Here is a 27,314-nt window from a genome sequence, read left to right on the forward strand (position 1 = left end):
GGAAATATTCCGAAGTGCTATATTGCAACCTGGACCACCTGCAAGTTTTGCTCTTCAGACAGTGCAAGATGCTATAAAACCTCAGGTCTTTACAGTGTTGTTTCCCTTTATTTTCCATTGAAATAAATTTTGCTGCTTGCTTTTCTCTGAATGGCTTACAAAAAGCTGCTTGAGTCTTGATCTTTAATAAATCCATTTACATTGTGAAGTTACGATGTTTACTCTGTGTGTGTGTGTATACATATATAGTGGCGTGCATGAATATTTACAAGAAAATAATTACAACAAGATTAAAGTATGTAGAGATGATAATCTATATGCATGCTATGTAGAAAGGTATAGAGGGGCCTACGAGATGGCAGAGGCACGACTGTAGGCATGCCATCTCAAATCCTTCCTCTATGAAATTAAGAGAAATAAAAGGAAAAACAGGCCTTTGATCTTACATCCTTACCTTGCTTGGGATCCCTTTCGGGTTCCCGAAAAGATTAAAGAAAGCTTAAGAAGATAGAAGAAAAGATCTTACCATAAAAAGACTAGCTTTATTACACAAAGGAGAGATTATAAGAGAGCATACTACAAGACAAGAGCACGATCTGTGAATTTTCTTTTACAAACTTCTTCAAAGAGCTAAGGGTTCTCTCTCTTTCTCTCTCTCTCTCTCTCTCTCTCTCTCTCTCTCTCTCTCTATGTATATATATATATATAAATAAAGTCTAGATAAGATATTTAGACATCAGATGATAATCTTGGGGTACCGCCAGTTGGCACCCTGTTGTATTGCCAAGAAAAGTAGCTGATCCGAGTACTTTGCAAACTGAGGATAGTTACAAAATGATACATGAAAGACTAAAGTAGATACCTTCACAAGTGGTGACGCTGAATGGAAGGGCCATGAGTGGAGCAGGCAAGGTAGAAGGTGGTCCCAAAATGGATAATCCAATGTTACAAAATGGAATTTCGAAGTGTAACACCAATGCCCTAGTGAAGAGCAGTTACCAAAAAAATCCAACTGTTGCTGGGAAGCTAAGCTGCCCATCCTCATAGGGCAGCATTGACATCTATGTACAATGCAGAAACACCATCCTCCAGTTATTAAACTGTCCAAGGGGACCCCTGAGCAAAATGAGGTGGGAGGACATTATTGTCTGTTGTTTAGTCTTTATGTTATTGTGTGTGTTTTGTCACTTCTGTGGAGAGAAATAGAAAAGTCGGGGGGAGGCGGATTTGGGGGTGGAAGACCTTAGGGCAGTAGACTTTTATTTGAACATTGGTGGTTGTATTCAAGATGAGATTCCTTGGTGTATGCTTTTTGCTGATGATATTGTGTTGATAGATGAGACACAAGTAGGGATTAATCCAAGTTGATTTCATGGAGAACAACTTTGGAATCAAAAGGCTTTCAACTAAGTATAACAAAGAAGGAATATCTAATTTGTAACTTGGTAATGAAAGGGTGGATGATGAAGTGGTGAAACTTGATGAGAAAGAGATTCATTAAAGTGATTATTTTTGGTACGTTGGCTCAATCATAAATTAAAAAGAATAAAAATTAAAAAAAAAGTGATATAGAGGATGGTGTTATCCAAATAATAAAATAGGTTGGATGAAGTAGAGAGGTGCGTTTGAGGTCTTGCATGATCGATGTATTACTTTAAAACTCAAGAGGAAAAATATACAGGACTCTCCGACGACCAACTATGATGTATTGTGCAAAGTGTTGGGTTGTTAAGAAACATCATATAGATGATGAACTTAATGTAGCAGAAATAAGGAGCTAAGATGAATGAGTGACAAAACTAGGAAGGATAAGATAAGGAAAGATCATATTAGAGCTAGTCTGGGAATAGCTCCAATAAGTGATAAGCTATGAGAAAGTCATTTGAGGTGGCATGATCATGTTCAATGGAGGACTGTAAATGCCCTTGTGTGGAGAAGTGGTTTAATCTAGATTGAAGGAATTAGAAGAGCTAGGGGAAGACCTAAGATAACCTTAAGAGAAGTGATGAGAAATGATATGCATAGCTTAGGCCTTGTATCTAGTATGATCTCAAACAAAGCTGATTGGAATTCAAGATCCAGCCGACCCTATTTAGTTGGGACAAGGCTTGTTGTGGGTTGTATTGTAGGTTTGGGCTTGTATGGTTTCCAGGGTTAGGTTTTCGTTTTTCTTTCCATCTCATGTATCTTCTATATTCCTCTTCTATTTTATATATAGTAATTCCTGATCGTTAATTGGAATAAAAGCATGATTCAATTTAGTTACATTGAGCAATGAAGCAGTCAGGTAAAAGAGCACATGAAAACTGGAGTTTATCCATGCCATATTGTATTCATTTGTTGTGCCTTACTGATTCAAGGTAGAAATGCCTTGAAGAATTATTTGTACCTTTGTTATGGTTGTGATAGTGATATTGCTGCAGAACAATTAAATATTGTGGTAGCTATTAAATATGGTTATAGGATTTGTTTATATACAAACGCATGGTTGACATAATTTAGGGTAATATTTGTTTTTATTTTTTTAATTTTTTCCCAAGACTTTTATGGAACTTCCTATGTTTATGCTAGTAGTATATTAATCAGTGGGAGAAATTTTTATGGTTGATGGCCTATGCATGGAATTGGTGGGTTATGTACTTTTGCCATGTAGTAGGTCATGTGGGCCTAAGGTTCCTTGCTTTTATGTCAAGTTTCAACCTGTAGTTTGTCAAGGAATAAAACAAAACATTTAGAAATCTAGGACCATGTTAGATGTATTAAAAATGGAGATGGTAAAGTATTAATTTGTGAGGAGGATATTAAGAAAAGATGGGAAACCTATTTCTCTAGTTTACTAAATGAGCATTCTTCAAGCACTTATGTTTCGGACGATTACACTTTTCACCAAGGCACCAAGGTCCGAACTTATATACGTAGAATTTCGATGTCCGAAGTAAAAGAAGCTTTAAAGAGGATGAAACTCGGCAAGACACAAGGTCTGATGAAATCCCAATTGAAGTATGGAAGAGCTTAGGAACCCATGGACTAGTTTGGTTGGCTAAGTTGTTTAATAAGATTATGAGCACAGGGAAAATGCCAGATGATTGGAGGAGAAGTGTTGTGGTTCCAATTTACAAAAATAAAGGAGATATTCAAAGTTGTAATAACTATAGGGGCATTAAATTGATGAGCCATACGATGAAATTATGGGAGAGAATAATTGAAACCCGTTTGAGACACTTATACAGTTACGGAGAACCAATTTGGGTTTATGCCAGGAAGATCTACAACGGAGGCTATTTACTTAATTAGGAGACTTATGGAAAGGTATAGAGAATGTAGGAAAGATCTTCATATGGTATTTATTGACCTAGAAAAAGCTTATGATAGAGTCCCTAGAGCGTTAATTTGGCAAGTACTAGAGAAAAGAAGTGTTGCAAGTAAATATATTGATATAGTTAAGGATATGTATGATGGTTCGGTGACTAGTGTTAGAACAGTGAGGGGACAAAGTAATGAATTCCGATAACGGTTGGGCTACATCAAGGGTCAACTTTAAGCCCATATCTATTTGCACTTGGTAATGGATGAATTAACCAAAGACATTCAAGATGAGGTCCCCGGTGTATGCTTTTTGCGGATGATATTGTGTTGATTGATGAGACCCAAGTGGGGATTAATACCAAATTAGAATCATGGAGATTAGCTTTGGAATCAAAAGGCTTTTAAACTTAGTAGATCGAAGACAGAATATTTAGTTTGTAACTTTAGTCATGATCGGCCAGATGATGAGGTGGTGATACTTGACGATAAAGAGATTTCTCAGAGTGATTGTTTTAGGTACCTTGGTTCAATCATAAGTAAAAGAGGTGATTTGGAAGATGAGGTTTCCCAAAGAATTAAAATAGGGTGGATGAAGTGGAGAGGTGCGTCCGGGGTCTTATGTGATCGGCGTATTCCATTAAAGCTTAAAAGAAAATTTTATAGGACCGTTGTTCGACCAGCTATGATGTACGGTACAGAGTGTTGGGCTGTTAAAAAGAATCATATAGATAAACTCAGTGTAGCAGAAATGAGGATGCTAAGATGGATGAGTGGCAAAACTAGGATGGATAAGATAAGAAACGATCATATTAGAGTTGGGCTGGGAGTTGCTCCCATAAGTGATAAGCTTAGAGAAAGTTGTTTGAGGTGGCACGGCTACGTTCAACGGAGACCTATAAATGCTCCTGTACGGAGAAGTGATATAATCCATATTGAAGGAACTAGAAGAGCTAGGGGTAGACCTAAGATAACCTTAGGAGAAGTGGTGAGAAATGATATGTATAGCTTAGGCCTTGTATCTAGCATGGCCTCGAATAGAACTGATTGGAGGGCAAGAATCCATGTAGCCGACCCCATTTAGTTGGGACAAGGCTTATTGTTGTTGTTGTTGTTGTTGTTGTTGTATTTAGAAATCTGGGACTACTAAAAATGTGCATGAACATTCATGACTTGGTAAACAATTAAATAATCTGAAAGTTGACATGTGGCCAATCAGCACTATCCTGTAATATCCAATGACCAGAATGTTAGACTCTTCCACATGGCAGAATGAGGTTCTCCTATTCACCAGTTTTATGTGTTGACCATGCTCCACCAAAATGGCTGCCACCGTCAGTAGTTTTGGTGATTCCTAAATATGTCAAAGTTTGTTGTGGGCCACTTGATTCAATAGGTTTCATGTGACACTTTCTTAGGCACTCAGTGTATGGCTCCTAACATCAAATGTAGGTCATGTGGTAATCTGGTGAGGCTCAATTAATGGATAGATTGACCTCAAGGTTCACTACTTACATAGTCACATGCCAAGTTTCAAATTTATCCAAGTTGGCCAGGTGCTATAACAAACCAATGACAAACAACTAAGAAGAAGGTGCATGGATATACAAAGGGAGTAAGCCGTTTTATGGAAGGGTAATGTATCATTCAATGTTTGAAGAATGTGGTGATTCTAACTCTTTTATGTAAAAAAGGCTTGAAAGAAGCATTTACCATAAGACAATATAGTGGATGATCACCCAGCTGGGCAAGCTTTTGGAATTATAGTAAGAGTAAATGCACCTACTTTGAGGATGATGCTGACATTTTGAGCATCGGAATACAGGTAAAGCTCTGGGCTAGCCATGTGTTTAATTTTAGCACCAAAACCCACCTATAAAAAAGAACATCCCAGTGCACTAGGCTACCGTTGTTGCAGGGTCTAGGAGGGGCAAATGCCAGAGACTCTATCCAGTTACCTGTCTACATCCAACAGTATTAGAACATTGGGTGATCTATTTATTAGTCTAAGTAATGCCAAGCTAATGTTGTGTGATCTAAGAGTGGAATCTATTGGTTATTAATAATGCTTTGTGCCATGATTGGTACCATTATTTTTATCCTAACATCCTCGTTGCTAAGCTTATTAAATTTAGTTTGACCTAATGTTTTGCATGTGAATTCTCTTGACAGAGGCAAACTATATTAGTCCAAGATGAAAATCAGCTTTTGGAAAATGCACTCCGAACATTACTTCAAGAATTGGTGGTACGTTACTGGCAATGACAATTTGGCAAATACTGTTCTGTTTCATTTTTTGTTAATCATGGAAGAAGTGAAATTAAATAGTTTACAGAATATCATAATTTCCTCTTGTCTCCTTTGAAATGGGAGTACATCATTAAACCTTGTCCTTGTAGCTTTTGGTGGGAGCAAAATTAACTTTCCAATAATTAGCTAACCAGCTTAATTTTCTTTTCTGTCACTCTAGCGGTAAACAATTTCAGATTGTCACTGACCTATATGAATGCATTGTTATTAGGATCTTTAGACAAGGCAACCTGTCAACTACGGGTAGTCGTCAGTGGTTGTGAGTGATTATAATAATTGATTGGTAATGCCATATCTCAATGAGATCAGGTTTTGTTTCACTCTTTTTTTCTTTTTAGGTTATTTATTTGACCAATAAAGATATGATAAATCATCAAATAAAGATGCAGAAAAGATACACTTTGCCAGAAAAAATGGCTGCTAAACAAAATAATGTGCAGATCAATATAGCAATCACCTCCTCATTAACAATTTACAATTCCGGCAGCCCCTAATGGAGTCCAAGGTTCTAAATGATCTGGAGGCAAAAAGACTGCTAATAATCTGGGATAAATGTGAATCTATATGATTACTGTATGTCAGGATAGAAGAATGGTCGGAGAAATTAACAACTCTAAAGAACAGAACAGAGTTGGAAGAAATCAGAGGAGCTAGAATAATGCACAGTAGCACAATAGCATAATGCCTTAAATTCTTAGATTCTTTTACTGAAGACCTGTTCAGTTGATGGGGGGGATTGTGTCCATTCCTTCTTTTCTTTTGGGTGAATACATTTGTTACCTTTAGTGCTCCTAAGCAATGAGGATAAGAAGAAGAATGTTAATAATGTATAAGTATGGAGAACACAGCAACAGCACAAACTCTAGGGCATCAAACCAAGTTTAGTACTTCTAAGTTGTCTCATAAAAAGACTTCTAACTTAATACACTCGGGAACCAAATTCTTAAAAGCTATTATGTATCCTAATCTGAATATTTATTAATATCATCTACTAACTTTTTTTTTTTTTTTGGATGAATAAAATATCATCTACTAACTTGACCTGGCTTTATGGGTTTTATTTATAAGGCCTGTTACAATAGAATTTGAGAAAACAGAAGGCCCAGACAAAGTTTGTTTTCAGCTCATTCAGCATCTTCCCGTGATTTTTTAGATCATCCTTTTCAGACTTGCTGACTTGTTAGAGCATCTACCTGATTTTTTTTTGGGTGTCAATTTTTTTTCTGTTGGATTTGTTCAATATTCTTTTAGCTGGTCCTTATTTCCATACTTGCAATGCTGCTGGAAGCTAACGCTTGACTGGAATTCCCTGGTTTGGGATTAGCAAGGCATAATATTTTCCCCATATTGACAGCTAATCATAGACCACCCCCCCACCCGCCAAAAAAAAGAAAAGGCTTTACAATTATACTCCAATCTCTGCAGTGCAGCACTTATAGATTATAGATTAGGACAGTTCTGATGGGCCAAAAGGAAGTGTTTGTGGAGCAACCCCCATCTTATTATGAAGAAAGTTCTATGTGGGGAAACGAATTTTGAATTCAACTTTGGTTTATCGAATGCTTTGAAGTACAAAGTTGATTGGTTCAGCTTGACCTTCTGGATCATCTATCTCATGGTGAACCATCTCAATTAATGCCTGAAGTTTTAGTTTCCTAAAAGAAACTGGTATGAATTCAAAAAGGTGTCCAAACAAAATCTGATGTTATGGATTTACTTTTGCTTTATTCTTATGTTTCAGACTAATCTGTTGATTAGGTTTTTCTTGCGTCTGATTTTGTGTATTAAGGACTGATTTCTCTGTGAGTATCAATCGTGTTTCATATTAATGAATTGCTTGATTTTGGTTTTAACTCAAGTAATGTACTAGCCTCAGGTTTAAGAGTTGAGGTTAGTTTTAAGCTTTGGTTAATTTAAACTGAAGTTTCTTATTGCATTGAAAATCTGCATTCCATAATAGGCATGATGTACGAAGAATATTTCTTCATTGAAGTGGCTAGTGATGTATTATATATCTTACAATATCAAGCTATTTATGGTGGTCTCAATCTAGTTAAGTCTGGATTGTTAGATGTGCTGGTTTATTTGTTGACCTCTTATCTTCTCAATGTGTAGTCTTCTGCAGTCAACTCGGGGGAACTGATAATGCAGTATGGCCATTCTATTGATGACACGGAAGGGATTCAGGGTCAGATACCGCGTCTTCTAGGTTAGTACATGTCAGCTCATACCAAATGTAAAATTCTATGTCCTCAAGTTAGTCTTATTGTAAGGTACCATAAATTCATAAGGTTAGGATCTAGGAGCTACCACTGAAATGCATCGAGCCAATTAGTTATAACTTATAAGCAAGGTTTGAAAGCTCGGTTTTGAGGCCAGTTTCTGCCAGCCTCAAAACTGAGATGGTGGCGAAATTTCAGTCATCTAGGCTGAAACCTGGTGTTTTTCCAAGAATTTTCGATGGCTAGTTTTGATCCTATTTTGATGGGTTTTTGACCTGGGTTTTTGCATACACCCTATAAAGCATAAACACAATGGAAGAGGTATTTTGTAGAAAGAACCAGTGAGAAGTACTGATGCATATCCTACCACTTCAGAGACGTGTGTCCATTCCGACAAATACAAAGAGTTGTTAATTGAAGCAAAAGTACTTTAAATGTTTCATACAATCAAATGGAATATTAAACATGATAGCCACAAACTAAATAACCAAGAAGAAACTTGGGCCAAGATCTCCACTTAAATCTAGGATGAGTTCCTTTGTGGATCCATCCTACGAGCCACATACTGTTGCATCTGTTTCAACCTCTCCTCTGAATGGTGGACGTATACATCCTATGTCATGGTGTGGGACTAACTGTTTTGGTAGTCCATAAGTGCCCGTCTATAGGTCCCTTCGTCAACCTGAGATAGATTTCCCAACCTAGGGAATGGTCACCATAACTACTCTAAGAGGATGATGGATGAATTGGTATGATAAGTAATCCTAAGATGGAGTGCACTTTTAGGGCCCTGGGATAAGAATATATTTTTTTTTTTTGGGTTTGGGGGGGTGGGGGCGGGGGGGAGCATAACTAACAAAAGTGGGTTATAGATAGAGGAAAATATGTGAGGAAGGGTATTGGTTATTTTATGTGAGGTTTGGGCAGCCTTTGGCTGAGGGCACTATAAAAACCAGGTTTTTCTTTAGTTTCTTGTTGTAATTCACTTTTCTTAGTATTGGATTAGCTGGTTCCTATCAATTGGTATTAGTGCAAGTCTTGATCTGAGGGAAGGAAGATGGAGTCCAGAATATCCATGTTTTCTGTTAAAGAGAGTGTGAATACATGGCATACTCTTTTTTGTTGGGCGTGTTAGGTTGACTATCATTGCCAATTGGGTGTGGCTCCACAACATTTGGAAGGGGATGCATTGGATTGGGTCTACCAGAGGAAATGGCCGGTGTTTGATTGGAAAACTTCAAGGAAGCCCTGCAACACGATTTTGGTGATAAAAAGATGGCATAGGGGAGCGGTGGGTTTGGACGTAATCATATTGAGATGGAAGGCAATAATAGTATGCCTGAATCAGTAGACCATGCCGTGAAATCAACAGAAGGAATACTTGTAGTGATTGTGGGAGGTGATCGACATACGGCAAGGATTTTCATGCCACATTTGGGGAAGAAGGAAAAGAGCAGGAACTTGAGAATTAAATTGATATAACAACATAGGAGGCTGGCAAAAATGAATTTGGAAAAGAAGTGGGGTGGAGGAGAAGAACAGGGAAGGGTGACGATGCGAGGCTTGTTGCTGAAGAAGCAGAGAAGGCCAAAGGGAATGGAGAGATGCAGGGGAGTTGTTGGACCATATGGGAGCATCACTGGACTGAAGGAGAGGTCGGTTGGGTGGTGACATCCCCGATGGAACCACCATGGGTGAAGGCAGTGGCGATAGAGCAGCAATGCCATCGGGTATAGCACTGCAAGAGGGAGGAAGACTCAATGGCAATGTCTGGCAGTTGAGGAGTAAGATTTGGCAACGTTCCAACCACAATCGAGGGGAGGCAGTTGACACATGATCAACGATGAGATTTGCAAAAACAGCTAGGGTTTTGTTTGCAAAAGAGATGCTTGTTGGAGAAGAGATGGTCTGAGGGTGTTGGTTTGTTCGGACTGTCATTTGATTACCAGGTCAAGTTTGAGTTAATTGTGGCCTTGGGTTGGGACCAATTGGAAAAAGTATTTGGCCCAACAACTTAAAATAGGAGTTTGGGCCTTAAGAGGCCCAACTGAAGCACACTTTAAGAAGTTGGATCTGGCCCGTGGAAAAGAGCCTCGTCATTGGGCTCTAAGAGAGGATTAGATGGCCCGTCTCAACTGGTGGGGTAGGAAAACAAATAGAAGGGGCCTGGAAAGCAACTGGGTTGTTATTAAGAGGCATTGGCTGGGGGCATTCACAGGAGAACACTATTTCCTTTTCTATTTCCTTCATCTTGACAGCCAAGCCTCACCCCAAGTTGTGCAGGAGACCAAGATAGAGACTAGCAGTTCAATGCCGGTGGAAGAGTCTTCATCCTATCAACAGAACTTGATGGGATTTTGGTGGGAGTATTTTAGGCAGATTCAAGCAATTTGTCTTACCTGTGAAACCTTTTGTGAAGATGTGCATGCAGATGATTTAGGGCTATTGTGTGAAGGCAAAATTGGGATTCTTGGTGGTAGAATTGTTGGACGAATATTCCCCAAAAGATCAACAGCTATGGAGGTCTTCTTGCCGTTGATTACTGATACAGAGGATAAAACAATGGCATCATTGTTAATCCAAGTGGGTGCTGCAGGTAAGGATGCAGTTGTTGAGGCCATAATTAAAGAAGTCCACAAGAGAAAAGATAGCAGTCTGATGAGCTGATTATGGTTATCACCGAGACATCTGGGATGTTCGAGTGCCTTTGGAAGATATAATGGTTCCTGATCTGGAGGGCTCTTGCCATTGTTTTTCAGCATTCTCATCCACATGTGAAGTTCTGGAGTTGCTGCTCGAATTAGGCAAGATCTATACCGTGTATGTTGATGTGCTTTCTAAGAAAGCCTTACACATTCTCAATGAGCTCCTTTATGGATTTCTGCAAGGGACAGATTGCTGGAGTCCTTACTCCACTGGACTAAATCTTAATTTTGAGAGAGCTTAGGAAGGATGAATCAAATCTTACAGGGAGAGAATTTGAAGTTCACACTATGGTAGCTATCTCAATCACAATCACAATCGCATTGCTAGAAGAATCTTTTCTAGAGAGCCGGATAAGTGGGGATGTGCATTTTGGTGATCTAAATTTTATACAAATCAACGAATAATTGGAAGAAGTTGAAGCAGATGCAAAGATTCTTCAGTGGGTGGCTTTAGCTATCGTACACTTAAGGAGGTTTGTTCTTGTAGCTATTGAGTCAGCATGGATGTGCAGCAGGCGTGTGAAGATCAAAATTCTACTTTTCCTTCACCTTGAGGACAAGGTGAATTTCGAGGGGCCGATAGTGTTAGGGCCTTGGGACAAGAAAGAGAAAGAAGGTGGGGGGGGGGGGGGGGGGGGGGGCATAACTAACAAAGGTGGTTTATAAATAGAGGGAAATATGTGAGGAAGGGTATCGGTTATTTTATGTGAGGTTTGGGCAGCTTTTGGCTGAGGACACCATTTGGTAGGTTTGATTGGCACCATCAAAATCAGGTTTATCTTTAGTCTCTTGCTGTAATTCACGCTTCTTAGTGTTGGATTAGCGGGTTCCTATCAATCATCCACAAATGATGATCCTGATCCTGAACCATCCCCATACCCATGTGCAGACATACTAGTGGTTAATGACCCCCATATCCACTCTTATGTCCATATGCTGCTGTGCTTTCAGAGGGCCACCAGCAAATCCACCATATTAATTACATTATTAACTAAATTTAGTTTTAAAAGATAAGCTTCATCATAATAAACTACACCAATGGTTGCATGCATACATATATTAGTAGTCCACTATTTTTACCTGTAAAACAGAAAATAATTGCTTATTTTTTAATTTTTTTAATAATTACAGAAGATATTTAATAGTTGTCAAATAATTTAAATAAATAATTAACATCAGAAAAATAAATTTGACACCATCATGGCGTAGCTTGAGTGATGGTGTTTCATATATATTAGATTCAATGTCATCTATTATATGTAAATACTAAATATTTTTTTTCTTCAAAATACATAATATGGAAACTAGTTTGTAAAATCAGAAAATTAAAAAAATACTAGCATTCTTCCAAAAATAAATTAACAACACATATTCATAGATCAAATTCTTAAACTATATATATATTGATTTGCTAAGAAATAAAGATGTTCTAAGCCATCAGCTATCAAGAAATAAAAAATTTGGGATGATTGGGCATACATAACTTCAAGGTGTATTTAAGCCCCAAAAAACCAGCAAGGAAGATGTTTGTTGACAAAGGAGTGTGGTGATTTGAGGGGAAAATGAGAATGAAGAGGCACAAAACAAAACAAAACAAACAACCAAACAAACAAACCAAAAAAAAAAAAGGCTGAAATTTTCAACACTACAGGGGTGGTATCAAGATGAGACCTGCAAAACCTGCAGATCTCGTCAAAACCAATTCCCTTTATGTATAAAATGGACAAAATGGTCAATCTTGGTTGGATACAGGTTAGACAAACCATCTGGTCAAAATTTGGACTGAGATGGACCGAGCACCTTTGGTTTCATCTCGGTTTTTTCCAGGTTAAATGATTCCAACAATATCAACCATTCTATTGCATGCATTTTGATTTTTCAAAATGGAAGTTGATGCAGATCTGAAGACTTGCATCCTAAAGAAGTTGTCCAGATAGAAGTACTAGTATTGTAGCTATTATTGTATTATACTTGGTTTCTTATTTCTTTTTCTTTCGGCATTTTAAGTTAGTATGATTGAACCATGTTTAATCTGGGTTGAATCTCGGTTCAGATGGTCATTTTTAAGACTAGGGTAATTTGTAACTTCTTATATAAGTGGATTTACCACAGCTCCCATGATTTCAGCAGGAGATGTGTATTTTTGCTGTAAGGCTTCTTTCCTAGGACTGAAAGTACTTTGTAATTGGTTGGTTAAAACCATATTTTATATATCCCCAATCAAAGGCAATAAAATCAGACGTCGTTTGATCAATTTTTACCTTTGCACAATGCTGCTGCTGTCTTCTCTCCAGTGTAAGAAAGCTCTACTTAGTGTTTAAAGTCTAAGTTGCTGCTGGTTGCTTCTTGTTTAATTTCTTGGCCGCTGCTGGGATTGGTTGGACTAATCAATTAATTCCTTGTTGGTGTGTAAGAGATTCAAATGGTGAAGACCAAAAGTAGGAAAGAGAATCAATCAATGAGCTGTTATTGTACTCAATCCCAGTTCAGATTACTTCCCTTTGAGGCAAATACACAGTTCAGATTACTTCCTTGTTAGGCCAAGACACAATTCGAATTACTTTATTGTGAGGCCAAGATATAATTTGAATCATTTCCTTGTAAGGAGAAGACACAATTTGAATATCTGACACGCTGAGAAGCCCATGAAGTTCTAATCAAGGATAATTGAGGGATTTTCTGATGCAGATTGGGTTGGTTCACCAATTGATAGGAGATCTACTACATGCTGTTGTACCCTAATTGGAGGGAATCTAGTGTCTTGGAACAGTAAGAAGCTGATAGTGGTTACTCCGTCCAGTGCAGTGTTAAGAGTATCTTGCAGTTGCACTTGTCACTCACTCACTTGTGAGCTGATGTAGATTAGGCAGCTTTTGGGTGAGTGGCTTTAGTCGTGAGTCTCCTATGTTTTAGTGGTGTGATAATCAGATGGCTGTTCATAAAGCGTTAGCTTCTGTCTTTCACGAGCATAAGAAGCATATTGAAGTTGACTGCCATTTTGTTTGTGAGAAGCTGCAATAGGGACTGATCTCTGCTTGTCATGATTGAACTGGAGAACGGTTGGCTGACTTATTTACTAAATTTTTGGGGCCTGAAAGAGTGAGTTATATATGTAATAAGCTGGGAATGTTTAATGTTTTTTCTCCAGCTTGAGGGGAAGTGTTGAAGGGCATCTTGGGAAAGAAAATATGGCTCGAGAGCACCTTGTTCTAAATCTCAAGTTGGGTTTGGGGAGATTTTTGAGTAATTGAGTCTATATTGGACTGTTATTTCTATCTTTGAGTTCGAGTGTAAGTTTAGTTTCTATAAATAAAGGAGCACATTGTAGGAGATCCTCACAATGATATTGAGGTTCCTCGTACTCTCTATTGATCTTTTTCCTCTCTGTTTTCTGTTTTTCTTCTTCTTCTTCTTGATCTCTGTTTTCTTTGGTTTATTACAATTTACTGTACACAACCACCCTGCATTATATGCTATGTGATTCCACACAGAACACTCCATAGCACACTAATTGGCAACTACAGGCTCCCAGGGCCGGGACGAGCGAGATCAAAAGAGAAAACCGACCAAACCAGAGCAGGCATAAAAAACGGGTTAGTTGAATTTTGGAATGAAACAGAATCCAAAAATATTTATTGAATTATGGTTAAAGTTTAACGCTTGATAGATGTGAAATCTAGCACCCTCAAAAAAAGGAATCAGCGATCAGGCCCACCCGGCAATCCCTTTGGTCCGAGTTCAATCTGGTTCACGCCAACAGGCCCTTAAGCATTCATTATTATTTTAGATCAGTAGATTAGAACCAGGTCTTAGCTTTCTTTAACACTATATTCTTATAGGAATTGATGCAGGTTTTCAACATCAATTGAAGCAGTAAGGAGCAGAATATATTACTCCAAAGCAGTTAACATTGCTTCTCATTGTCGACCAACCATACACATTAGAACAAGCAGGCACCATGACACTTATCATTTCATTACAAAACGAGGAACTAGTGGTAAATTACGATGACAAACCAGCTACCTGGAGACTGGTTATGCTTTCTTGGAACCACAACGATCACTTTTACATTGTGAAGGGAATTAAAAACATTTAGTCCCAAGGAAAATTAGTCAGAGTCAAGAGAGAGCATATCAGATTTTCTGGGTATTTTATTCTGGATTTTGATGGGAAAAAGAAAAGTGTAAAGAATGCCAACTATGCTGACAATCATCAGTTTTGGCTTTTAAGAAACATCTGTAAGTGGGGGATGTATTCAAATATGCCCTTCATTTTTTTGAACTAATTCTGTGGTTTCTTACTCCACACATGAGAAAAGGATGTTGGTGCGTCATATTGGGTTGTGTTGCTTGGCACTTCAGTAAGAAAAAGAAAAAAAATGAGGACACAAGATGGATTGATGGAGAGAGAAGGGGCAGAATGAGTGACTTTACTCTCCCTCCTCCGTTTCTGTGCAGTTCAGATTAAATGTTAAAAGATAATAATACCCCCTATTGAAATTTGCATCTTGTATACCATATGTAGGCCATATGTGTTCTCTCACCAGTACGTAGGCTTCAACCGGACTGATTTCAGTCAAGCTAGGGGATTTGATGCAATTGCACCTGTAGAGTGTCTCTACAGGCTATACCTTTTATGATTTCTGTAATGTTTATGGAGAGTTTATGATGTTGTAGTACTCAAGGTATTTTCACTTTGAACAAGAAGATATGTTCCCTCTAAAAGTGGGCATGTGCTAATGCCAAATACCGAAAGGGTGTTGGTGCACTTTGTATCTGCAGGGACATGTGTAGGCAGTTCTTATGTGTTGATGGGTGAACACTACTGATTGATTCAGTCTATTCAAAAAGAACCAAACCGTCTATTTTCTTTCATGAATTTTTCACTTTTATTTATTCATATCTTTTTCTCCTATGCCTTTTACTACTGAGATTTTTCCTGAGATCACATCTTTTTATTTTGATGTTCTTGTATTTCTTCTCTAGACATTGTTCTATATCTTTGTGAGAGAGGCCATGTTGAGGGTGGTACAATATTCCAGCTGCTGGAAGATTTGACTGAAATGTCTACTATGAGAGACTGCAAAGAAGTTTTTGCTTACATAGAGAGTAAGCAAGACATACTAGGAAAGGTGTGGAAAATTTTTCTTTTCTACTTGGTAATGCAGTTTGTATATAGTCACCTTTTTTTTTGGTTAAGATTACTATCAACCTGCATAATTTGTATCTAGTCATCTTTGTTGTGGTTAATATTATAATCTCCCTACTTTATTTTGACTAATATTTACGCTTATAATCTGTAGCAAGAGTTGTTTGGGCGAGGGAAGCTTGTGATGTTGAGGACATGCAATCAGCTTCTTCGTCGCCTTTCAAAGGTTGTGTTCCTGTACCTATAAGTATATAATTTCTTCATGGCCTCTGTTATATGTTCAACTTTGCAAGAAAGTGGGTCTCACCCTCATGTGCTGTAAGAAAATTCTGATCTCAATAAAGAAAGAATTTTCTAATTAACTCATAGATCTGTAGTTGGGAACTTGACTATTTACTCTGTATAACCACTGGCAGCCTAGGACAACCCCCCCACCCCAAAACAACAACAACAACAACAACAACAACAACAACAACAACAACAACAACAACAACAACAACAAAAAAAAAAAAAGAGAAAAAAGAAGAAGAAAAGAATATGATTCAAAATAAGTGAAATACAATTGGAAGACTAAACCAGACTGGTGTGAACTTTGAAGTAACTAAAACTCCCTAAGTACTACCTCATTTATATTAAGACTCAATAGGCTTACTGAAGACTCCTGAATAACAAGAACCATCCTGCATAAGTTCAGTATACAGAAATTTAATGGAGGCAAGCTCCCATATATATCCAAATTAGATCCATGAGAAAGTTATGGAGACATTCATGAAACCAGAAGTCTTCTGATCCAAGGCAGTCAATGCTGTCGGGTGGGTGTACTCAAGAGCTGGTGGCAACTGAATACCTTTCACATAATCCAGGTTTTTGCCAACAATAGTTCTTTCATGATCAACTTGCCCAATCCAGCAAACTACTTACTCGTTTAGTTCAGGGCAACTCCCAACTCTAAATAAGAATCAGTGGCCCCACTCTGGCTAAAGACCCCAGACAAAGTCAAGGCAACAGTGGTCGTAGATCACGAAGAATCAAGTCTCTAGTAGGGAGGAGCTTGACAATAAAGGCTTAAAAAAGATTCCTTACTTTAAGATTCATAAAAGCATGGTGATATGTACACAATCTAGCACTTCTCGTTTCTGGCCATTCTTTGATCAATAAGCTCACCACTTCAATTGTGTGAATTCACAGCTTTTTCATTCTGCTGGTCCAAGACTCTAACAACACCCCAATTCATATTTATCAAGGTGGCAAGGCGTCCAAGGCGTGGGGGGCCTTCCTAAGTGCCATGGCGATTAAGCAGCCGCAAGGCGTCACCTTAGTAAAGCGTTTTAGTGTATATTTTTACAATATGACCATTTTATGTGGCACAAGTAGCATTCTAAAACTTATATCATTTTACTTATAAGCTAAACAAATATTAAATAGTCATAATGATGCAAGATTATTATTAAAGTTTTTAAAAAACAACCAAGAAATATCAGTCCATCTCATCATAATGCTCACACACTCAATAAAGTAAAGTATTTGAATGAAAACTCTACCTGGCTTTTAGTGTTACAATTTATATCAAACACTTGCCATTAATCTGAAATACTAACTTTATCCCCACTTTTTAGGTGTATGGATTGAGCCTATTATGATGAAACCTAAGAAAATAGAAGACCCAACCTTTAATATACATTGTTTTGAGTGAATAACCTATGATATTAAACTCAGAAGCCAAACCTCAATTCAGACTATTGGGGTAACATAAGTACTGTGTGGGCTTCCAAGCTTGGACAGACACCTCCCTATGGGATTTATTGTCTAGTTGGACAGCATCACTCTTCCTTAACCATGGGGAGTTAATAAGATTGTAACTGACCCTCGTACATTAGTAGAGGTTTCTTGTTTTGCTTTTCATTGGGACTTTAAATGAAAAGAGAAGGGCTGTAAGGTGTAAACGATTTTAGGCAATCGAAAGGTGATGACTTTATAATGTTTTTCCTTGTGAGAGGCTGGACTGGCTGTGATGCCTTGAAAGGTGAAAGACTTATGCATGGCTTGTGCATTCGCAATCAAGGCTTAGGTGGGGACGTGGGGCACCCAAGTCATTATTTTTGGTTTTGTATGTACAAAAGTAGGGGAGAAAGAGGGGGGGGGGACAAAATTCTTTTGTTGATATTTTTCATCCCTCTATCATGGATCCAGTTGCAGTTGTCTGATTCTTTCCCTCAACTGTCAACTTTGCATTCAACAACTATTGCAAGAACCTATTTTCTGCCCATCTATAGCTCTATTTTCACTTTGCTGATCAGTTCTGGTTCTGGCCTAGCTTGTCTGTCTCAGATACAGTGATATTCTCTACATCGTCTATGATGTTTTTCAGTGAGGGTTGGATAGTGAACTACAGGCTGGTACATGCAGTAATTTGATGGTTTTCTCCCCTATTTGAGATAAATAATCGCAGGATATCTAGTTGTTTTGATTTTAGGAAAAATCTGTTGATTGTGAGATGATTTTTTAAGACTCATGCTGAAGTATATAAATACTTTGATGTGTTGTCTAAAGCTCTTAAATTATCTCCAAATTTTGAATGAATTTGGTAAAGAATAGAGAATTTTTTTCCCCCTGATTTCCTCATATGTTCAGAATTGTTAGTTCTTATATGTAGTATAAAGTATAAACGTCTTGTTATACTCTTGATTCAAACTCATGAAATTTGCTTTGACCTCTTTCTATTTGATTTTTTGTCAACAAACTGATGACAATCCTCAATTATAGGCAAATGATGTGGTTTTCTGTGGACGAATAATTATGTTTCTGGCTCATTTCTTCCCATTGTCAGAACGTTCTGGTAATTGAAGTTTCTCTCTAGTCCTGTTTTTTTTCATTCTGTTTGCTCTTTTTAATTAAATTTTTTTTTGGGGTGTCTTGTGACTGTACCTTTTCTTCTGATGCATGCAGCTGTGAATATAAAAGGAGTATTTAACACTTCGAATGAGACAAAATATGAGAAGGATCCTCCTGATGGTATTCCTAATGCAAAACTTGATTAATATACTTTTTCTTTATATTACCTTCTTGCTTTTATTTGCAATTTTTAGATGGCTACCATGTTTCTTATTTCTAATACTTTCCTAAATACTTTTTATTCCCTTCTTGATTCTATTTGGAATTTTTGAATGGCTACTAGTGTTTCACTGTCCAGTACTAATTATTTCCATTGTAATTTCAGGCATTTCTGTTGATTTCAACTTTTACAAGACGTTTTGGAGTTTACAGGTCAGTGATGCTATTCCTTTGCTTCTAACAGGGGGAAACCATAGAGTTATCTGTCCCTCTGTGATCCTCTACATTCTTTTTCTTTCTTTCGAAACTGATGGAAGATAGTGCTGGAGGAAAATAATGCCCCTAAGATAGATGTCACACATGACCAACTTGTGCACAATAGAATGATAAAAACCTTACTACTAAGTACTATGAGATTAAAAAATCAATCAATTGACAGTTTGACACTAGATTGAACAAATGGAATATAGGCAACTCCTTGATCATGTTTGTCCTTGATGAAATGACTGTCCATTTCACATCCTTTTCATGTCATGCTGAACTGAGTTTTGGCAATAGCAAATTTTCTGTCACTGTACAACATTCCAGAAGAATTGTAGCTGAAACATAGGTCTTGCAGAAGATCCTTGTGCCTTAATATTGCATCCAACACCAGGTTAGAGCTATGGATTTGATGCGCACCCTTTAGAAGCCCATGTGAAGCACCCAGGCTTGCTGCCTAGCAGCAGCATAAGCATTTAGAGTGTTTTTATACTTGGGACCTGTTTGATAACCCACCGAGAAACAATTTCTGCTGTTTCTTGCTTCGAGAAGAAGAAAATTCTGCTAAAAGCCATTTGATTAAAGTGTTTTGTTTTGCATAATTTTTGCAACATAAATTGAAATTTATGAAAATATTTGCTTTGAGAAACATTTTTGACGCAACAACTATTTGCTTTTGCATCCGTTTCTCGAAGCAAAACTTGGGCGTGGGTTGGGTTTAAGTGAAACAGTTTTAGAAGGGGTATTTATGGAATTTATCACTCTAAACATGACTAACCTTGCTAAAATCCTCTCGATACTCTGGTAGAGCTCTTTCATCTGTGGCAGGAGTCAGGCAAAGGGCGAGAGTTGGAGTTGGAGTCAGATTTGGACCTTGTTCTTCTATATAAATTTAAAGGCATTCATGATTGGAAACAGAACAACATGCGAACTTGATTTTAGTAATTGTTGTTGAAGACGATCCATGTTCTTGAAATCAATGCAACCTCTCTCCCTCTTTTTTCTTTTTAAAATCAAAAACCGTCTTCAGCATTTTTTCCCATTTATTTCCTTTCAATATGATGAAGTGCCATGAAAGAAGAAAAGGAATTTCTTTTATGGTCAACTGCCTTTTGACCTTTTCTGGTCGACAAAAAAAATCAACAATTAATTTACATATTATTACATTACTTTCCTTATACTTAGAGATCATGACATGCATCTAGATCATTAAAACAAAATATGCGGGAACAAAAAAAAATAAAAATAAATAGGAAGCAGAAGGATAATAAGGGCTGCAACTCAGACCTTAGGTGTCTTGTTAAGATTCTAAACTAAGGCTGACCTCAACTGTAGCTGATTTGGCTGGGCCTATTGGATACCTAAACAGGGGTTAGATGATGTCTTAGCTGATTCTGGTTTAACGTTAGGAATATCCACTCTAGCAAAAACATCAGGGTCTTCCTAGGCCTTGTGGCCTTCATCAAAGTTGGATTGAGTTCTTTATAAAATATCCCAATCTTCCTATTGATATGCGGTGAGGTTGGGTAATGGGTGATGGCTGAAAATGCATGTTCGTATCATGTAGGAGATGGGGTGACATGAATCTAGGAAGGCACCAGCTCCGATGCCAGAAGGGACTGCCTTTACTCTGCCCAAGATTTTTCTGTTCGGGTATACCCTAAACAGTGGATTAACAGACTGAAAACCAATACTGTGGAATCTACATTCAAGAAACAGATTTTATCAAAAAGCCTATGGGTATTGTTTCTACTTCTAGAAGCAAGTTTTATCAAACGCCTAAATAAGTGTTTCTACTTCATGAAAGGCTCAAAACTGTTTCTGGTGTTTCTTGAAGCAGAAACACTTAGTGAGTTATCAAACGGGTTCTTAGTTTTTTTCAGCATGTAAGTAATTTCTGTTATGTAGTGGCATATATTGGAATTCTGCCAAACTTCAAGTCAGGGCAAGTGTCCTTTCACTTTTGAGTTTTAATTCAGTCTTCTGTTTCAGTTTGTTCAGTGTTGTACGCAGCCAAGGATCAGGCTGTATCAGCTTTTTTAGGAGTTGTAGTACTGTCCTAAGTCCTTTTAAGTCCTGATGCCAATAAGACTTCATATGTGAAGCTATGTATATTCTCCAAACTTTATGACCCTCCCTCTTCCCCACCCCCACCTGCCAAAAAAAAATGCTGCTTTTTTTTTTTTTTTTGGGGGGGGGGGGGTGGTACACACTGCTTGTTCGACTAAATTGTATTATCTTTTGTTGCCTTTCTTTGAGAATTAACCGATGAAGGTACAGTTTCAGCATAGGTGGGTCACATCCAAGGTGGGTTATTAGGTTCTTTGTCAGTAATAGCACTGAACTTGCTGTGGTTGAGGATTCAACCTTCAATTAATCACTCTTATCTCCTCCACAACTGAAGGCTAGAGTCTCCATCAAGGTAAGCTTAAAGCCAGCACTCCATCACCCTCTCCTAATGACCTCTAGTTTCTAGTTTGAATCCCTAAACCCTTTATCTTCTTTCATTCAAATCAAGAAATCCCACTACTCAACAACCATCCACCAAAATCCTTCTGAAATTCATTCAAACATCCACTATCTGACCAGCAGCCTTTATTTCGAACTTCACTCTATTCTGAGAATCCAAACTCTAGAAACTTGCAACTTCTTTAAATCCCTAAATTGGAAAAACCCTAAAACTAAGAAATTACAGATCTTCCAATTCAGCCATCCAAATCCAACTGAAGTTGGAGGATCATGTCTCTATATCATATCCATGTTCCCTCCTAGTTTCAGCCTATTATGACATCTGTAGATCTTAGATCCCTCACACAAGGTTTCATTCTGTATCACACCCTTAAAATATTCCCATTACCCATGTTTTAACTTTCTTAGGTGTCTGTTTCCTAATACCAAATCATTCAATCATATCCCATTATTATTTCAATCTCAGCCTCAAACCAATTACTCTATTTGAGGTTACCCCATAAAAGCCCATTACATACACCATAATCATTCCTACCTAAACCTTACCTATTTGTCCCATGAGTTGGTTATGAACATGCAACCATGACTCTCTTGCTACGTTAGGTGACAAAATTTTCTCCTACGGAGGAGCAATAACCTGATGTAGACCTGTAGTCACGTGGTATGCCAGTATGCCTGCTTAATTAGCATTTGTGAATGCTGCTGTAGTCTATAAGTTGATGACCGGGAGGAGACAAAAGAACCCCATTCACTGGGGTGTGACTTTAATACGAAATGCAATGCGAAACATCCAAATTAGTGGGGGTGCTATTGTGCATGTACAAATTCACCAGATTGACATCATGAGCGATGTCTGGTCAAGCTAGGGAATTATGTCAGTCAAGCTAGGGAAATATGTCAATCTCATTACAAAGTGTTGACAGCCAACTTTATTTGTTGGGTCCCCATATTTGTTTTTTTAAATGTGTGCTTCGTCTCAAAGGAGTATCGACATGGCAACCCCAAAGAGTCCCAGACTCGATTACGATAAGTATCACAGACACCCCAAATCTTTGATCTCAAAATTTCTGACACAAACAGGATTTACAGTTTTGCTATCTAAGTAGTCACCCCCAGTAAGCATGTTGTCATCGACATAAAGAATGAGAACAATGATATGATCATCATTCTCTTGACAAACAGGGTGTGATCAGCTTAACTTTTTGAGTGTACCTTACCGTGGCAATAGTTATGAAAGTGCCCAACCATACTGCAGGGGAATCCTTGTAGAACATCCATATATACTTTCTCATCCAGTTCATCATGGTGGAAAAACTTATTTAACATCCAGTTGCTGTAATCTCATCCCATGATAATACTTGAAAGATTAAGTATTCAGATTTTGATAAAGGTGCAAAGGTCTCCTTCTAGTCAATTCCACAGTCTTGAATAAACCCCTTTGCAACCAATCTTGCCTTATATCGATCGATCATTCCATTCACTCTGCGTTTTATTGTATAGTTGTCAAAGCGGCAAAGCGATCGGGGCTTCGTCTAGGCGATTAGGCGACAAAGTGGCGTTTAGGCAGCAATAAAGCGACCAAAGCGGTTAGGTCAAAAGTTTTAATACAACTACTTTTTAATACAAATACTTTTTATAATAATCTAAACAAACATTCAAGAATCACATTCAACAATATTATTCATATATAGTTTAGTGTTTTACAAATTATTTTTAACATGACTTTTTTCTTAAATATACATGAATGATATTCGAATTGGAATCAGAATTGATGTATCCATCTTTTCCTTTTTTTTACCAAACAGTGCCGACATGATAAATTAATAAATCTCATTATTTTGATTTTCAAGTCATTGTTTATTTAATGATTCATTGATTATCGATGTTGAGTATGGCTCATGCTTCACATTCTGTTGCCGACAGACACTTTGGGCCTTAGAGTTCATTTGCAAATTAGGCCTCAATTCCAAACAGACTCATCTATTTAAATTTATATACGGCTTTGTAGAATAAATTATGATTAAAAAAAAGTAAGAAACACAATATGTACAAATAAAAAAATGTAAAAAAAGTAGTTGCTTTAGTGTCTAGGTGGCAATTAGTAGTGCCTAGGCGAAAAATCAGCCTATCAATTAAGTGGACGAAAATTAGGAGGCTTAAAAACCGCTTCGCCGCCTAGGTGGCCGCCTGGGCGGATGCTTTGACAACTATGATTCTGTACTCCTATTTTCATCTACAAGTTTTTTGGCTGGAGAAAGGAAATAAGATCCTGGGTACCATTCTTTTCATGTGCTCACATTTCTTCTCATTTGGCTCCTTTCCATTTTGAGTCCAAAATCTCATCAAGCCAAGTCTAAGGAAGGGAGTGAGAGGATAGGGAAAAAACAGTGGCATGATAGGATGGTGAAAGGGAATAATAAGACAACATGAGAAGTAGGATTTTGTGTACATTTCCTCTTCCATTCATACTTAACAATAGGAATATTTAAATGATTAACACTGTCAGGAAGGGAAGGTGGATAGATTCTTTGAGAAAATGGACAGCCATGAATTGGTCCGTGGTAAATTGGTAATAGCTGCTGGCTTCTTGCAAGGAAGATGGTAAGGATGAGTGTGCGCCTTCATCATTTGTAAGTACTCAGTTGTCCCCCCTTGTGTAAAAGGATATATGGAACAGTGTACATCAAGCTCTGAGAGCGACAGTAAGGGGCTGTCAAGAGGGGACAATCACACCATCACTAGAGGGCTTCCCCCAAAGAGGTGTTGAGGGACAGTGGTAAGGGCCATGCAAGTGAATCACAAGCTCATAGTGATAAATACATGGCAAAAAGGCAGATGGTAGCACTTATAGCCCTTTTGAGTGGCAGAACAACCAAGAGAAAGTAACATCATGCTATCAAACTGAATGCTATTTGGTTGTCCATCTCACTGGCATTTCTCAATATATACTTGTAGTACTAATTTTCTCCATATATGTGCTTATAATTTCAGTTATATTACCTACTAATTGTGCATATCTACTTACCTACTTAAGTGATGGGCCCAATGGTTAGGTAACAATAACTGGGGCTTAAATTCCAGCAAAAGTCATGTATTTTTGAAGTTTCTTTTATTTGGTGTCGGTGTTTTCCCACACTTGTCCCATCTTATACTTTATGGTTTGATTTGTTTTTAGGAACATTTCTGCAATCCTGGTCCCACAACACTTACTCCAACAAAATGGCAGAAATTCGCATCTAACTTAATGGTATTTTTTTTACTGCCCAAAGAATGCTCTGGCCATTTATTCTACCCAGTATCCTGATATTTTGTGAGTATGGAAGAACTGCTTGACCTATTTCATGGTTAATTAAATGATTCCATTGAACTGTTATATGCCTAGGTTGTGTTAGACACCTTTGAAGCTCAGCCTCTGAGTGATGATGATGGAAATACAAACAATCTTGAGGAAGAAGCAGCCACTTTCAGTATAAAATATCTTACAAGCAGTAAACTGATGGGTTTAGAGGTAAGTAGAGTTAAAAGATTCATTTGATATGGTTCTTTTAGAAAATACATTGTCTCTTTGGTTCATTGTCATTTCATTCACTTCTTTTTTGCACTATTTTTTTGTCATATTGTCAGTTGAAAGATCCAAGTTTCCGACGCCATGTTCTTGTGCAGTGCCTTATATTGTTCAATTATCTGAAGGTGATGATCCTAAACTGACATATTTCCCCCTTATTTGGAAATAACTCCTAAATTGGTTCTGCTAACTTGCTGGTGGTGATGAAATTGTCTGGTAGACTGTTTGCACGGTTATTGATGTTAAATGCGTTTCCATTCCATTATGTTTATTGTGTCGTTCCCAACATTATTCATAACTTAACTACAAATAATCTGAAGATGACAGTGAGAGAGAATGAGAGATTGAGGGGGGCGAATCAAGTTCACTGAAAACTTTCTTCAAAGTTCTCCCACACTTCTTCTGAGAATGAGATCACTGTATTGAATGCACTCCTCATAGATGATCCCTGATAGCACACAGTTGACAGCACTGTTTCTTTAATGATGTCTAACACTCTTAACTCACTGCCTGTTCTGTCAGTAGGCATTCACTCCCAAACACCAACTGGCTGGGCACCCAGTCTTACCAGTCCGCAATCTTTGTCATCCTACATCACACCCACATTTCTTTGGGTCAACTGGAAGGTGTGTCCATCCTCCCATCGCGCAGACTCTGGTACACTATAAGAATAAAGAGAATAATACAGATGTTTAAGTGATTTGACAGTGTGCCCTGGGTCCATGGTGCAATGCTCTAATTGGACCTCCTATTACTTATCACGCACCGCAACTGTTTTTGATTGCAAGGATAGTCAGGAACATCTATTGCTACTTCAGTTTTTGCTACAATGCAGATGAGGGCTACAGCCCCTTCTCCAATTAAGCACCTAGTAGAAAGGAGTTATGAAAGTATTAATAATAATTATTGGAATGTTAGTTCCCCACTAGGTCATTACAGTAACCAAAATTAGGGTTTTCAGTCAATCTAGGGTTTCAATGCTTAAACAACCTAGAAAACAAAATTTAGGGATTTACAATAATAGATTGCCTCTTATACTGTAATCCTTCTATCCAGTGTCTTTGTAGAGTATTCAGCTGAGTGCACTTCCATCGTCATGCACATTGAGAAAGTTCCAATATAACTTCTCAGTTCAAAATCAGCCTGTATTAAGTTCTTTCCCTTTTTTTTCTCTTCCTCTTTTGGGTTTCCACTTCACAGAGTATAGATGTAAGCTCCATGAATGTGTAGAAACTCACAGATGCAAATTGGAGCTAAAACGAGAAAGATATTTGTGATTTGAAGATTGCACTACTAATCATGGGTTTATTTGTCATTTTACATAAGGTTTCATGACATCTTGGCCATCACAGGCAGCATTGTACTATTTTAGAACGTCTTGAACCTGGGTGGGTTGAATAAAGAACAATCAATCAATTTCCAGAACTCTTGTTTATGGGCACTGGATTTGGCTTAACCCATCAGGATTCTTGCAGATTTAACCATAATGCCAAAAAGTGGAATCCAATGTGCTGTAATGTGCACTTGCTTTACATGGTAACCTGGTGTACAAGTGATTATATTGTGTACCATGGCATAGAGATCTTTGGTGCATCCAGTCAGTGAGATTGTACCAGTTGGAATTAGCATGCGCAAGTGTCCTTTCCAGGGATATCCTGTTGTCTTAAGGCGGGAAACTAGCTTTGGTGCAATTACTTCTCATATTGGCTTTAGCATAACCTATATCAGTGGACTTCCATAGCTAGATCCTTCCAGCACATCTGAACTCCATTATGTTTGAGTCAAAGCTAAGATATAGGTGTTCCAGGTCGTTGTCCTTATTTTGCTAGAAATAGGCTTATGGTAAATTCTTCTCCCCTCCTACCCTATAAACCTTGGCTACCTTCTCTACTATGTGAAGGCAGGGTTTTGTTTGTTGTATATTTGTCACTCCCCCCTACCCCCCCCCCAAAAAAAAAAAAAAAAAAAAAAAAGAAAAAAGAAAAAGAAAAGAAAAAGAGAGTAAATAAATAAATAAAAAGAAAAATAATAATAAAATGAAAGTGGTGCTCCTTTTTTATTTGCGGGTGACGGTGGGAGGTAGAAGAAGGTCTCCACGAGTCAGGTAAGCTCTATTTTAGTAAATTTAATTGCAAAATAATGTAATACCTCCCCTATAACTTCAGCCGCTGGGCTCCACATAAAGGCGAACCCAGTGCTCAAGGCTTCCGCACAAGCAGAGTCCCCCAAGGGGAGTGGAACGGTAATTTTCCTACAGTCTTGCCCCAGCAATTCTTGCTG

General features: G+C 37.8%; 1 protein-coding gene across 1 annotated transcript in view; it reads left to right on the forward strand.

Moving 5' to 3' along the window:
• THO1 (nuclear matrix protein-like protein) overlaps window positions 1-27,314 on the forward strand; it is a 46,242-nt gene that overhangs the window by 1,334 nt on the left and 17,594 nt on the right. Inside the window, exons 2-12 of the mRNA XM_089159766.1 lie at window positions 2-85; window positions 5,476-5,550; window positions 7,729-7,822; window positions 15,526-15,671; window positions 15,843-15,914; window positions 18,452-18,524; window positions 18,635-18,700; window positions 18,906-18,952; window positions 24,645-24,716; window positions 24,852-24,977; window positions 25,094-25,159. Coding sequence (XP_089015892.1) covers window positions 2-85; window positions 5,476-5,550; window positions 7,729-7,822; window positions 15,526-15,671; window positions 15,843-15,914; window positions 18,452-18,524; window positions 18,635-18,700; window positions 18,906-18,952; window positions 24,645-24,716; window positions 24,852-24,977; window positions 25,094-25,159 — 921 coding nt within the window. The remainder of the gene's footprint in view (window position 1; window positions 86-5,475; window positions 5,551-7,728; window positions 7,823-15,525; window positions 15,672-15,842; window positions 15,915-18,451; window positions 18,525-18,634; window positions 18,701-18,905; window positions 18,953-24,644; window positions 24,717-24,851; window positions 24,978-25,093; window positions 25,160-27,314) is intronic.

This window comes from Hakea prostrata, chromosome 6 (genome assembly GCF_041222555.1).
Source record: "Hakea prostrata isolate BN-2017 chromosome 6, UWA_Hpros_2, whole genome shotgun sequence".
In the NCBI taxonomy this organism is placed as follows: Eukaryota; Viridiplantae; Streptophyta; class Magnoliopsida; order Proteales; family Proteaceae; genus Hakea; species Hakea prostrata.